The sequence below is a fragment of the Coturnix japonica genome, chromosome 7, assembly GCF_054131305.1.
Source record: "Coturnix japonica strain WE chromosome 7, WE-NBRP24, whole genome shotgun sequence".
Classification (NCBI taxonomy): Eukaryota; Metazoa; Chordata; class Aves; order Galliformes; family Phasianidae; genus Coturnix; species Coturnix japonica.
Window position 1 is genome coordinate 17,455,076 of NC_140669.1, and position 13,790 is coordinate 17,468,865.

Genomic DNA, 13,790 nt, shown 5'->3' on the forward strand with positions numbered 1-13,790 from the left:
TCATTATCATAAAGAGTAACCATGCAGATGACCAAATGCAGGCCAAAGGTGCCTCCAATAGTGTCTCTTTTGGAGGGATGACCAATATCTGATTTCTCCTCACTACCACCACTGTCATGTTCATTTCATGAGTGTAATTGTTCCAAACCCAGCTATTTTTCATCCTGGTAACCTTTACTACTGAAGTGTTCATTATTCCAGCTGATGCAATAGGGAAGGGCTTTAAAATTATATATTAAAACAGCATTTGCAAGATTGTATATAAAGTGTAATGTGAAAAAAAAGTAAAATCACAGAAAGAAAATTTAAAAAAAAAAAAAAAAAAAAGATGTAAGAAGGTAATGAAACAACTGTAGAAATAAAGAACAGCAGCGATGCTCTACTTACACCTCACCTTCAATTCATTTTCATTTAATGTCTAGGAAAAAGGCACCTGTCCATTATGCTACTACATAAATAACAGGGAGATAGAAGAGTAGAAACTACTACAAATTCTATAGGATCTGGTGCTGAGGCAGAAATCTCTATTCTGAGGGATGGCCTCAGTTTGGAAGGGAGTAAAGACAGGTGAAAATCAGAAATGGGAATACAGTGGGAGACCCATACCCAGGCTATCCTAGTCTTGGTCATATTACATTGCACAAGGCAGTCATGACAGTGTTACTACCTAATAACTCGAGAACTGGCATTATCCAGTTTTAGGTGCTATGACCCATTAGCACTGATGACACTATAACATGAAATGTGCCATATGGCCATGACAGATCTCCCTTCAGCCCAGGTGACTACTCTGATCCCAAGCACAACAAATACAGCCACAAACAATTCTTGTCTCTGACTTCACCTTTGCTAAGCACTTTTTCACAACCTCCCGTTTCCTTTAGCACAGAACATTTTATATGGAGGTGTTCTGTTGTGTTTTTTTTTCATGCTGACAGTCATCTTCCAGCTTCTGATCTTGGATGTGACTAAATCGCCTAAATTTGGCAGGTCCGAACAGAACAATGCCCATACACTCCTACAAACAGCCCAGCGTCGATGTAAGAAACTGGGTTAATAGCTGCTGACTACATTTACAGCAGTCGAGGAATCCAACGAGAGTTGAAGGGGATGACCATGACAAAAACCATGCTCCGAGAGCAGTACATCAATGCCTTTAAGCACGCTCAGCTGCTGCACTTTCTGTGTTGCGTGTACTCATCTCATCAGAGCTTCTGGTTTATCTCTCGGTGCTTACGGCCGCGCTGCGTTATCTCTGCAGCAGCGCTGGAAGCTCCCGTCAGCGCCCCGGCTCACCGCTACAGCCATGTGCACAACGCCTCGGGCACGAAGAAGGAGCGGGCGGAGCCCCGCGGAGAGCTCCACTTCCAGCCGCCGTTCTGAACGCGAAGGACTGGGCAAACCTGTACTAAGTACTTCTACAAAGCGGCGTGGCGACAGCCGGCTCGCTACAAGCGGCGCGGGGCTGTGCCGGGGCTGTGCCGGAGCGGGGCGGCGCCGCCCGGGCACGGGGCCGAAGGAGGGCGTCAGCGAGGGCGGCCGCCCTGCCCCTCCCGCGCGGCGCTGGCGGCGATGAGCGGGGCTCGGAACATGGAGGACTACGGGCTCTTCCTGGCGCTGCTGGGCTCGGCGCTGCTGGTCGGCTTCGTTTCGGTCGTTTTCTCCCTCGTCTGGGTCTTCAGCTACCGCGAAGGGCTCGGCTGGGACGGGGGCTCGGCGGAGTTCAACTGGCATCCCGTCCTCATCGTCACGGGCTTCGTCTTCATCCAGGGCATCGGTGCGTGAGGGCCCGGCGGGGCGGCAGAGGAGCCGGGGCCGCGCGGGGTCGGAGCGTCGGAGCGTCGGAGCGCTGTGCGGGACGGGAGCGGCGAGATCGGGTCGCGGCCGGGGAGCTGCGCGGCGCTGCCGTTCGGGAGAGCCAGGGCTCGCAGCGAGAAGGGACAAAGAGTCCCTTGTCGTGAGCTACGTATGCGGTGGTTTGGGTTGATTGGTTTTTTTTTTTCTTCCTCCCTCCAAGCACTTGTTTACCCTGGCCTGGGATTTCCTTGCACTTTGAGAAGGGCTCGCGAGCAGTGTTTTCCTAGTCAGCCTGAATTTATGCGAGCTGGGAATCGAAACGCCAGCAGTGCTGCCCTAGGAAACTTTCTCTCGTTTGGCTCCGTCCCTCCTGGCTCGCTCCCCCGTCTCAGTTCAGCACCACCGCAGCCAGACCCAGGAGCAGGGTTTGTGCCAGAGGAAATGCAGCACCAAGAACACCGCTGCAATGCATTTCATCAGCCCAGATGCTGCATAAATTCTTTTGTGAAATATTTACAATTCGTACTTAATTCTGTTGCCTGAGTAATACAAAGTTCTTATGATGAGGCAGGGGGACGTTTTTATAGAGTGCGTGAACTTCTGATTGCACAGCGTTCAGCCTTGGACCGACAGTGTTTCCCACTCCATGTGCTATGTGCTGTCTTTTTTCCATCACACACCCTTCACACGTTAGGTCTTAAGGGCAAGGGTTGTTCTTTGAGGCCGACAGGAATGTTGGAGTTTGAACGACATGCTTTGGCTTTTAGTATAAGCTGTTAAATCCAAGAAAATGACTAACTTATACACAATACCACTGATTAATGGTGAGAGATTAGGAAAGAAAGCAGACAGAATTCCCTGTAAAGTTTAAAAAGCAGATAATGGTAGTGCCCCAGCAGTACTAATCCTGAAATTTGAGAGTTAATAGTTACACTAATTGCATGAAAACTAATGGGGAAATTTGGCACAGACAACAGCCTCCAATGGTGTTTTCTGATAAAGCCAGTAGCATTCTTGCTAGTTTCACTGATAAGAGAACACGTGAAGAAACAGCACCAATTTCTCAAAGAAAGGCAAATGAAAGTTGCAGGGAATGGTGGTAATTCCTTCACAGCTTCACCACTGACTTATCTGGGGAGGCAGAGTAAGAAGACGATTTTACTTTTCTTAAGTAATAAAGAACCTCTAGAGATCTGAAGTATTCTTTTCTATGTAAAGGGAGGAATTAACTTAGAATTTCATTGTTAGCAGCCTTATTTACATTTGCTTCACTGCTGAACGACATTTTGCACTCATCCAGCCAGGAAATGTGTCCAGCACATCTGGACATTCATTCCAGCAATGCGTTGTTTGGATCACGCATCGGCCGCTGGCTCTGCAGCAGGAGCCCCGCCAGGGCTGGAAGGAGCAGAGCGGGTGGCTGCTGAGCTCCGGCTATGCAGGGAATTTGGCCATTGGAGCACACACCGCAAATGCAATATTTTCAGTGGCAGTGAGGTATGTTCTGAGCTCCATGGCTTCAAGTTACGAAGACGTTTTGAGCAATAAACAACATTTTGAAGCTGGTTTATATAATGTTGCTCAATAGGTCACGTAAAGTCTAACTTCTAGTTGTAAATAAGCAATGAGAAACACCTGTTGACTTCACTAAATACAACCTCTCATGATCAAACTACTGAGCTTTTTCTTTTCATAAACACAGATCTCTTTTCTAAATTTTTATTTATTTATTTATTTATTTTGGCAGACAACAGGGGGAGGCTTTCTGCAGAACTTTCCCCTGCTCGTATGCTTTTATTTCCTTTGAAACTCAGTTTACCCCTGATTCAGAATTAAGGATGTTGCCTCAAGCCTTGTGTAGGTATTTGTAACATAAAGGAAAGCTTATCATAGCTCAAACAAACAAATCAAACCAGGAATTCATTGATAGAAGAGCACTATTTGGAGTAGGAAATCCAATTTGGTAACATGAAAGCAAAGCTGGAGACTGATGGAGAAGTCTACCATTGAATTCGAAGTAATTTGGATGAAGCTGAGGGATCACACACCTCGATGCACATACACAAGATAAAGAAGTCTAGAAGTAGCTAAAAGTAGGAAGGAATAGCTGAATAAATACTTTGGTTAAATTTCTGTGCAACACATGAAATAACAACCAAATCACCTGCTTCTTCAGGTCGTTAAAGTCTGCACCGAGGATAGAACCGTACTGTAGGTCTGCAGGAGGTAGAAGAGGTGATTGAAATAACATGGATAAGGGGAATTAGATATGCCCTAACAAAATTATTGTATGCATCTTGTCAACCAGATGGAAAAGCTGTATGAATGACAATGTGAGCGTTAACTATTTATAGATGAGTACCTGTAAGTAAATTATATCTGATAAAACCCTGTCAGTGCACACTAGTAGTCTGGATAGCTTTCCAAAGTGGTGAAAATACAGGCAGTAAAAGTCTGCATATTTGTACCAAATTTTAAAGATTAAGATAGGAAAAAAAGTGAAAAAAAACTGATTTTAAGAAGGGCTTGAAAGAACAGTATTAGTGTGACAGAATGAAGTAAATTAGTAAATTAAGAATTTTGCTTTCTTTTTCGCTTACATAGTTTCTTCATAGACACCAGAGCTCTAAAGAAACATCTGCATGCCTCTTCATGCTTGGCGTGCAAATGATAATGATTTGGTTTCCTCTTAAAGGATTAATGCAATCATGATGTAATATGGAATAAATGATTTTCAATTCATCACTAACCTATTAAAATCATACTAGAGAAGCGAGTATTTGGTCACCAGTTGTGACCAAGTGGGTTGTGGGAAGCAAGCATGCAGTCAGAAAGGAAGTGAAAGTGGTGAGGGGGAAATGGGACCTTGTCTTTTGGCAATAGTAAATAGTCAGATCTGCTCAAGTTAGGATGCATAACTTTACACACAGGCCTTACTGAGAAAGGATTACAGCAAAATGTACTATCATATATTTGTCCTGGGCTACAGTATGCAACAGGTTAATGCATGGTATTGCTAACAAGTCTCCAAGCCATTCCTTGTTTTTCTGTCATACTGTGTCCAAAAGAGAAACAGACAAAAAAATTCCATGGTCCATAAGACTGGCTGTGAAGTTCAATAGTGATTTTGGAAGTTAAACAAAATTATGATGGAATCTTACGCAATATTAGACAAAAATTATTGCATGAACATGATCTTTTGAGAGCTAAAGCTGTAAACTGAGACCAAGATCTGTTCAGGTCAATTTGACTTCAAGATATATAGAGTGCAGTACTCCATTCCACTCGAAATAAGCTACTGACAACACTCTGTGCCATAACTTACAACAAATGAGGAAGGAAGATTTACTGGTATATAATACCCTCGTAGAATGTTGAAGTCTGGTTGGGATCTTTTGGCATACCAGCAATACAAGATAAGAAATCATAATCATTAGTACTAGGTTAATTGCCTGATGCAGGCAGTAAATTCAATATTAACAAGATATAAAATTATCAGATACATTTTGTGCAACTGTTGGAGATGATCTTAAGCTCATGCTGAATCACAGACATAAAATTATGACAGACCAAGTACGGTCCTTAAACAAGGCTATCTTCCTAATTTTTTTAAGCTGTACTGTTTCCACTTTTTAAAAGTAGAAAACTGAGAACTACCTAAATGTTTATGTATTTAAATATTCTAAGGGAGCTTTCATTCCAGTATTATATTTTCACACAGCATGTAAAAGCATATATTGATTTAAAATGTACTTGTGGACTGAAAATTCCACTTGTGAACAGTGTTTTCTGTGTGAACTGTTTAATGGAGTGCTATGTTTCCTGGCATACATTCAAGTCAAAATATGTATATCTAAATAGAACTTTAAAATCAATTGGTCATTTTTCATTATTATTCATTGCAACATACAGAATTAATATCCTTTTCACAAAATATTATTGCACACTGTCTTAGTTTGTTATCTTCTGAACATAAGAATTGGGCCTCATTCCTCCAATGTACCTAAGCAGTAGAGAAATCAAAACCTTGCGCAGACTCTATTACATCAATTTAAGAAGCAAGAAAGAAATGACACCAAGCTGTTCACTGTTATTTTTTTTGAAACACACTTGAATTTTTCAAAAACAGAGGAATAAATTTTTCTAAAGGCAACATTTAGGCCTCAGTCATGGATTTGGAATGTTAGTCGGGGAAGGAGAAAAAGCTTTTAAAAATCATTCATACAGTTTCATTAATCATTCATAATCTTCTAAGGGAAGATAAAAGGTCTCATTTTCTCTAATTTCCAATGGAACTATATGAATTATGCATAATTATTAAAATCTTAGAGAAGTTATACCGTAAAGAATAAAATCTTCATTCTTTTCTTTTTTCAGCCATTATTGTGTACAGATTGCCATGGACCTGGAAGTGCAGCAAACTCCTAATGAAGCTGATACATGCTGGATTAAATACCATAGCTATGATTCTTGCAATTGTTTCTATGGTAGCCGTGTTTGATTTCCACAATGCCAGGAGCATCCCCAACATGTACAGTCTGCACAGCTGGATTGGGCTGACTGCTGTTATATTTTATTCTCTTCAGGTCAGAATTTAACTGTGTTTATAAATCAGTTGTAAAGTTAAATAAGGTATTGAGTAACTCAAGTACAATAGAAAAGGAAAAAAAATCATAATGATCCGGTTATCACACACAGAATGTACTCAGCTGAGGGATTTGGGCTCTGGATTTCTATCCTTCACTGCTCAGGCAAGGAGGTACAATAAATAGTTTTGAAATAATAGTGTTTTAACACCTAGGAAAAAAAAGGCAGCATATCGCAGTACTAATAATCATATACTTTATACCTTTAAATGCAAAACAAACAACAAAAAAGAAAATCTGGAGAAGTAACTTGAGTGCCTGAGGCTCCAAACATATGACATGGTGCTCTCTTCCATCACAGAATTAAGACTGATAGGAGGACTTCTGGCCCTTTCACAACTTGACACCACCCACATACAGCTTCACTCTAAATGCTAACAGACCTCCACCCTTCTAGAGAAAAGCTGTTTAAGTTAAAGCTAAAAAAAAAAAAAAAAAAAGGTAAAATTCTTTAGACCACTCAAGTAAAAATGTTAAACTCCATTCTGATCTTCATCTGAACAGAAGGGGAGAAAAGGACTTAAAACTGAAGGGACTCTGAAAATGTAGTTAGTCACTTATTATCTTAATTATATTACTGACAGTGAAAGATTGTGTTTACAGTACTCAGATTGGTAGCAATTTTAGCATTAGCAAGAAGTTTAGACACTGGAATGAGGTGGAATTATTTAAAATATTTTATATCTGCTTTCTAGATGATGATCCAGAATGATTTCTTTGGTTTTGTAAGATTACAAAATAGAAATACCAATTCCTGTGAATATTTTAACTGAAAGCATATCAAAACTGATTTTTTTTTTTTTATGATTTCAATTTTGTTTCAGAAGTATGGCTTATTTCCCACATAGCTTTAACTATGAATCTATTCTGTTCAGCTTTTTTTAGGCTTTGCTGTCTTCCTACTCCCATTTGCTCCAGCACATCTCCGAGCAGCTCTCATGCCAATACACGTTTATTCAGGTCTCTTCATCTTTGTAACAGTGATCGCAGCAGCTCTCATGGGAATCACAGAGAAACTTCTATTTGCACTGTAAGCATTCATTTTTCACTTGTTTATTAAGTTAATTCATTGCATTCTTTGTTATTATTCTGCCCAATCTGGTATTGAGGTAGAGTTTTGTTTTGAAAAGACCTCTTACCTCTTAGGACACTATTGGTTTAGATTAGAACTGTGTTTAATTGCCTTTTTTTCCCCTCTCCTTCCAAAGGAACAGTACTGTGTATAGTACATCCCCACCAGAGGCAATTTTTGTCAACTGTCTTGGTCTCCTGATTGTCATATTTGGCGCACTTATTTTGTGGATGGCAAGCAGGCCCCATTGGAAACGCCCACCAGAAGAGAATTATAAAGTTCATCGGCCCAATGGAGGGGCTCCTGGAGGCATGGAAGCAGAATCCACAATGACAGATGGCAGTAATGCAGACAGATCTGATGTGGGGTTCAACAGTGAGGCAGCCAGAAAACGAAACTTCAAACTTGATGAAGCAGGGCAGCGATCAACTATGTAAAGAAAATACACAATAACAGTACTAATATACTGCCAAAAAACCTCTGTTCCTTCCAATTTAGTTAAATAGATATATATGTATATATACACACACACACGTTGCAGTATCATTTTCAGTATGGTTTGGTTCAAAGACCTTAAAGTTTTAAGCATGTGAATTTAAATTGCAGAGTGTCCTAAACACATTGTGTTGTTTAACAGTCCTCACTCAAAAAATTGAGAGCATGGATGGCATCACATACTGGGAAAACATTTTCCGTATCACTACTTAAATTAGTATTTATACATCTAAGAGTCATGAAGAGTTATTGAGATTAAATTCTATTCTGCCCTATTTCAATGGTACAAGAGAAAGTTGTGAAATATACCAGAAAACAGAATTTATCTGTTAGCACATAACTTTTATGCTATCATTCACTTTTCCGAAGTCACAATCTCTCCAGTTGATTAAACCCCTCACCAACTGCTGAGACCTGCAGGATTTGAGGTTACTCAGCACTTGGTTGAGTTGCACTGTAAAAATCTTTTTAATCTAAAATTTTGAATTCAAATATAAAAGTTAAACAGTTTGGTTGATATCTTCATGAAATGTTCTGTATTTAAAGCCTTCTCAGTTTTTTTGTTTTTACTTTTTTTTAAATCTGAATGTATCTGTTGACTTTTATTTTTAATCAGCTCTACCAAATATATTGTGTGGACAACACATCATTACCGAAATCTTTGGAAACTGTAAAACATCCAAGGATCTGTCTTATTCTGAAAGGCATAGATACACATTCAGAAAAAAAGGTCTTCCTTCTATTCCAGAAGGCCATGTTTTACTCTCTAGATTTGATAGCACAGACTGGAAATCAGTAGGTTAGAAAGCAGAGCAGACTGGTAGCAGACTCAGAGAAGAAAGGAGCTTGAATTGAGAAATGTTTTCTGCCAAGAAACAACTGAGCTTGCTGATTTGACTGAAATACTACCAGCTAAGTGAAAGCTGGTTGTAGTACTTATGTCATGGTGCCACAACCATCATCACTGCCAAAATGAAGGCATATTTCAATCTACAAGAAAACTCTATAGACTCTACAGCTTTTCTCATTTGTAACCTAAGTGTTACATAATGCAATTCAAGTCTCTACTGGCACTTTAGTTTTATAGCTCTTTCTAGTAATGAGAGTATTAATGTGTTATGCTCATTCAGTTCTTTCACAGATATAAATATACCTTTTTTTTTAAGCTACCATAGAAGAATTATAGCATACTATTTTTATTGCACATTTCGAAAATTATGAGCCTTTCTATTATAATCTCTGTAAATTCATCTTGGAGACTGCAATATCTGTTCTACAGAACTAGATGCAGACTGTTCCAGACCACAGATCATTTTTTTTTCTAACAACATAATTTTGCATCTACATCAATATCCCACTTCCTGTTATTTGATTTGTAACATTCAATCATAGAATCATAGAATCAGAGAATTACCCAGGTTGGAAAGGACCCTGAAGATCATTTGAGTCCAACCACAAATTATTTGATGAGTGCAGTACAGAAAACCAGCATACCAAAGTAGTAGAGCAGGTAAGTTTTTCCTAATACGTGGTACTCAAGGACTACATCCCAGAGTTCCTTTTCCACTTCCCATATGTGAGGGTGTCTGAGACCCTTTGAGCACTGGCTTCACTTGAGAAAACACATGCCTTTAAATGCCTTACTACAACATTCAGAAATACAAGAAGGAAATATCCTATTGTGTGAGCACTTGTCCAGTCCCATAGTATACAATGGATTGGATGTTTTTCTCCTTCTTTTTCAAGCATATGTTTTTCAAGTTCTACACATTTGTCAGCTTTCCATAACCTAGGCAGCTTCAGCATAAAATCCAACTACTACTGATAGCAGCATTACAAAAGAAAGTCTTTCAAAGTCTGAGTCAATGTACACAGTTCAAAACAGGTTATTTTAAGTTGGTATGTACTATGCTGTTGCTGCATCTCATCTACCTTTGAAAATGATTCAATGCTTGCACAGCACTAAGTTGTCTAATAAAAGGCGTGTAAGGCAAGGCCTTGTCCAAGGACTGATCTAGAAGAAACTTAACTGCACACTATATTGCAAAGTCAAAAAAAAACCCTTAAAATCTCATTTCTTTTGTTACAACATTGACTTGGATGCAGAGTTCCATATGCTGTTAAAAGTTAAGCTATGGTTTGAAGTTAAGCTACAGTAATAAATACGTCCTTTGATTTCCATTTTGTTCCATGTACTGTTCAAGAGTAATGATACCTTCATTCTAGAAATTACAATCACAAGCAGATAACAAGTGAGCTCATTTGCATGAAACATGGGCTTTCGGGCTGCTTTGAGCTTTGGAAGGTCCCCATGAGATGCAGTAGTCCTGAGTTCCTAAATCTTGCTCCACCTTACTGTGTGCAATTTAAAACAGGCTGGACACACTACAGACTTTTGTCTTCTGTTCTAAACTGACTAAAAAGATCTTGAGGTGCAACACACAAGGTTAATTCAAGTGCTATGTAAAATTACATACAACTTCAAGGAGCAATTTTCTCTGGAACAAACACACTCCAACTGCTTCTCGAAGTGGCTTTCCATCACATTTTCTTTCATACAGATATATTTTTTTTAAAGTTATAATTATGTGTAGTGGCACCAGCACAAGAAATAAAGTTGTATATCCAAAGCTCTAAATGGAAGTTTAAATTCTAATTATTTTTTTTTAATCAGGATTTTTTCTGCACATTTGAAATTTTTTTATGTGATTGTACATTGCAAGTTGTGATTCCTATAAAAACTTAGCGTTAGGTTTTGGAACTTCCTAACAGTATTAAAGATATCTGGAAAAGTAATTATTTTTGATGTAGTTTTCTTGCAGTACTGAACATAGAAAAAGTGTGTTTTTTGTTTTCCCTACGTTAAAAAAAATGATGGTGCAAATAAGATTAAAATGGAATGTACACTGATTATGTGCACACATTTTAGTACATGTAGAAGGCATATGATACTGTAAATATGTATTACATGTATACGTGGATATTTTATTGAAAAACTAACAGATATTGCCAAATATTTTCTAATACAGAAGACTTCCATCTGTTTCTATTTCAGAAAATTCTTTTCTGTTTCATATGAACAGTAGAAGTTAAAGAATTATTTTATTGGTTTTTTTTGTATGTATCTGCCATACTTACTTGCAGATTTAAAGTTTAATTACAATGTATGTTTTCCTTATTCTTTTTTATGTTAATAAAAGATTTTTCAAGCTAATGATACCATTGAATATAGATCTACATTATGGTACCAAAACACAACTTTCCATTAGCAAGAAATTGAATTACTCTTATTACTCAACATCACAGAAAAGTCCAACCCAAACTGAACTAATATACAGGTCATCTACCAAGTTACTCAGTGATAGGTTATTGACCATAAAATGCTCATACAGATTTCTTTGCTATTTATAGCATACCTGTAACCGAGTAAGAATCCAAGTATAATCTTATGCTTTGTAATAAGACTAATTGGAAAATCTCCTAGAAGTGTAGAGAAAACACTGATTACTCCTGAATATCATACAATTGTTTGCTAAAACATTTCAATACGACCATCATCATGGAAGAGCTTTTAAAAAAAATACAATCACCATAGCAGAACATTTTCTACAGTCAAATTTTATTTTGCTGTATCCTAACCAATTATTTGTTGCTTCTAACAGCTTCTCTTACCACCTCAGGTAAGCTGGGTTTTCTAGTAAAATAACACACACCTTTTCAATTTCTTCTGGCATAGAAATTCAGGCCATGGTCCAGGACAAAGCCATGAAGGTCTGTACGGATTTGCCTTAAACTGTATAATCTAGTATTTTAACTCTAAAGAGTTATTTGTATGACTCCGCTCTGAACAGCCTCTAAGGGTAATCCCAGCAGAACCATTAGTGCACAATGGACCTAATTAATCCACCCTTACTTCAGCTGGATAGTAGCAATGCCAAAAAACTGCATTAAATAATACAGCTAAGCTTTGTAACTAAGGTTTGTTATACAGTCTATCAACCTAAAACTAATCCGATCATTAAAATGTGCTATAGACTTGACCATTCTTTTCTGCTAGGAAGAAAAAACATTAACCCCTACATAACGATCAAATTTTACATATGGGTCATTTAAAATCTATAATAGAAGAAAGTGAAATAGAATGATTTTCATGTAATATTAGATGCAACTTCTCCTAAAATATACTCTTGTTACACTGAATTGAAAAATTGCTATATGCTACCCCACAAGGGGGTAAAATTCCTTCTACTAAGACAGGCATTTTATAGTAAGAAGTGGCATAATGACACCTTTAACAGAAACATAATTTCTCATTTCAGTTTGTTCTTGATTTGTGGGTAACGTATCACCTAATCAAATCAAAGGCTATGGCATAGCATCAAATAACAATTAAAAACATGGAGCATTAAGCTGAGACTGTAGTTACTGTATGTACATCTCCATTGTCTTTAAGTCACCAAAATCACTGTTCATGACACCCTAGTCTTTTATGATCCCAACTGGATGCTATTTAAAAATCTATGAACCACAAAAAACACCGAGTCCATACCTTGCCCAGCATGAATTAAGTCAAGCAGAAAGTATGAGACCTGTCAGGAAATGCTTTCAAATTTCAATTTTCAGCAGTATTTTGTTCAAAATTCCACCCAGCTCCACTAAACATTTGCAAGACATTATTAAATAAGTAAATTTTTGAATATGCTTGTAACAGACATGATTTTCACTCCCTGTATGCACAGCTACTAATCCACTAGATGGCAAGCACTACCAAACTGGCCTCTGTCAGATGCTACTCTGTTGCTGCTTTAGATGATACATTATCTGTCTTAAAATACATTTGGCCAAAATAAAACAGTTATGTCATAGTATTTAGTTTTACACTCCTCTAAAGCAGGCAATTAATCCATAATATTTCTTCATCCGTTCGATGCTGGAAACAGTTGTGCCCTACACCAACTCCTTCAACTGCTTGTTGCAACATCTACATCAGCATAAGCACAGTTAAAAGAAACAAAGAGAACACAAGAGCGTGAAAATAGAGGGGAAAGGTCGTATGCAAAATACAAAAGCTGCAGGAATTGGAGAAAAACTGGAACTTCAAGCACGTCTGCCATTTGATCTTGTAGTCTTACATAAAAGTTGGCACCAAAAAAGCAAACTCTAGAGCCAACCGCAAATAACCAAACAGTCAAGGTCACCCCTCTGATCTACATTAACAGTTTCTGGGCTTAATTTAGCCAAATAGAGTAAACAGACTTGTAAGCATGTTTTCTGTTAAATTCCACTGAATATCTCAAGCCACTGAAGCTATTCTGGACACACAGCACTGACACCACTTGAGGATTTGACTTGCTTACTTCTCAGGCCACCTATACTGAAAGATGCTTTGCCTCTTAGAGCTGATCTATGGCAGCTATTTCCTAGTGCTAAACAGTGGGAGCACCTATTTAGGGCACAAAGTCTTCCACAAAGCTAAGTACTCCAGTTTGGGTGGCAAAATTCAGTATAGCTCCAATTCTTCAGAATATGACTTATTACTGTTATGTCTGGAAATCTGAGTTGTCACTCAGGTACCAACACAAATGAATAAAGAAACCCCTATAAAGGGATCTGACTACACCTGCACACGCTTTCACCTCCTCCCAGCAATGCCAGAGTCTTAAAATAACAGATAAAAATCCTATGAAAGGTGCACAAATTTCACACTTTCCCCCAAAACTGTATTATTTCATACTTAATATCACTAATCTTTCAATCAAATTACATATACTCTGTTCACT

At 38.3% G+C, this 13,790-nt stretch overlaps 1 protein-coding gene across 2 annotated transcripts; it reads left to right on the top strand.

Moving 5' to 3' along the window:
* The first annotated feature begins 1,565 nt into the window (after window positions 1–1,565).
* CYBRD1 (cytochrome b reductase 1) lies at window positions 1,566–11,224 on the top strand. Of its 2 annotated transcripts, XM_015868536.3 has the most exons (4): window positions 1,566–1,777; window positions 6,175–6,383; window positions 7,319–7,473; window positions 7,652–11,224. In XM_015868536.3, the coding sequence occupies exons 1-4, from the start codon at window positions 1,573–1,575 to the stop codon at window positions 7,950–7,952; spliced, it is 870 nt and encodes a 289-aa protein (XP_015724022.1). In that variant the 5' UTR covers window positions 1,566–1,572; the 3' UTR covers window positions 7,953–11,224. The 2 variants fall into 2 exon arrangements, with proteins under 2 accessions (XP_015724022.1, XP_085408667.1); XM_085552541.1 differs by lacking the exons at window positions 6,175–6,383; window positions 7,319–7,473; window positions 7,652–11,224 and adding an exon at window positions 2,018–2,470.
* The last annotated feature ends 2,566 nt before the right edge of the window (window positions 11,225–13,790 follow it).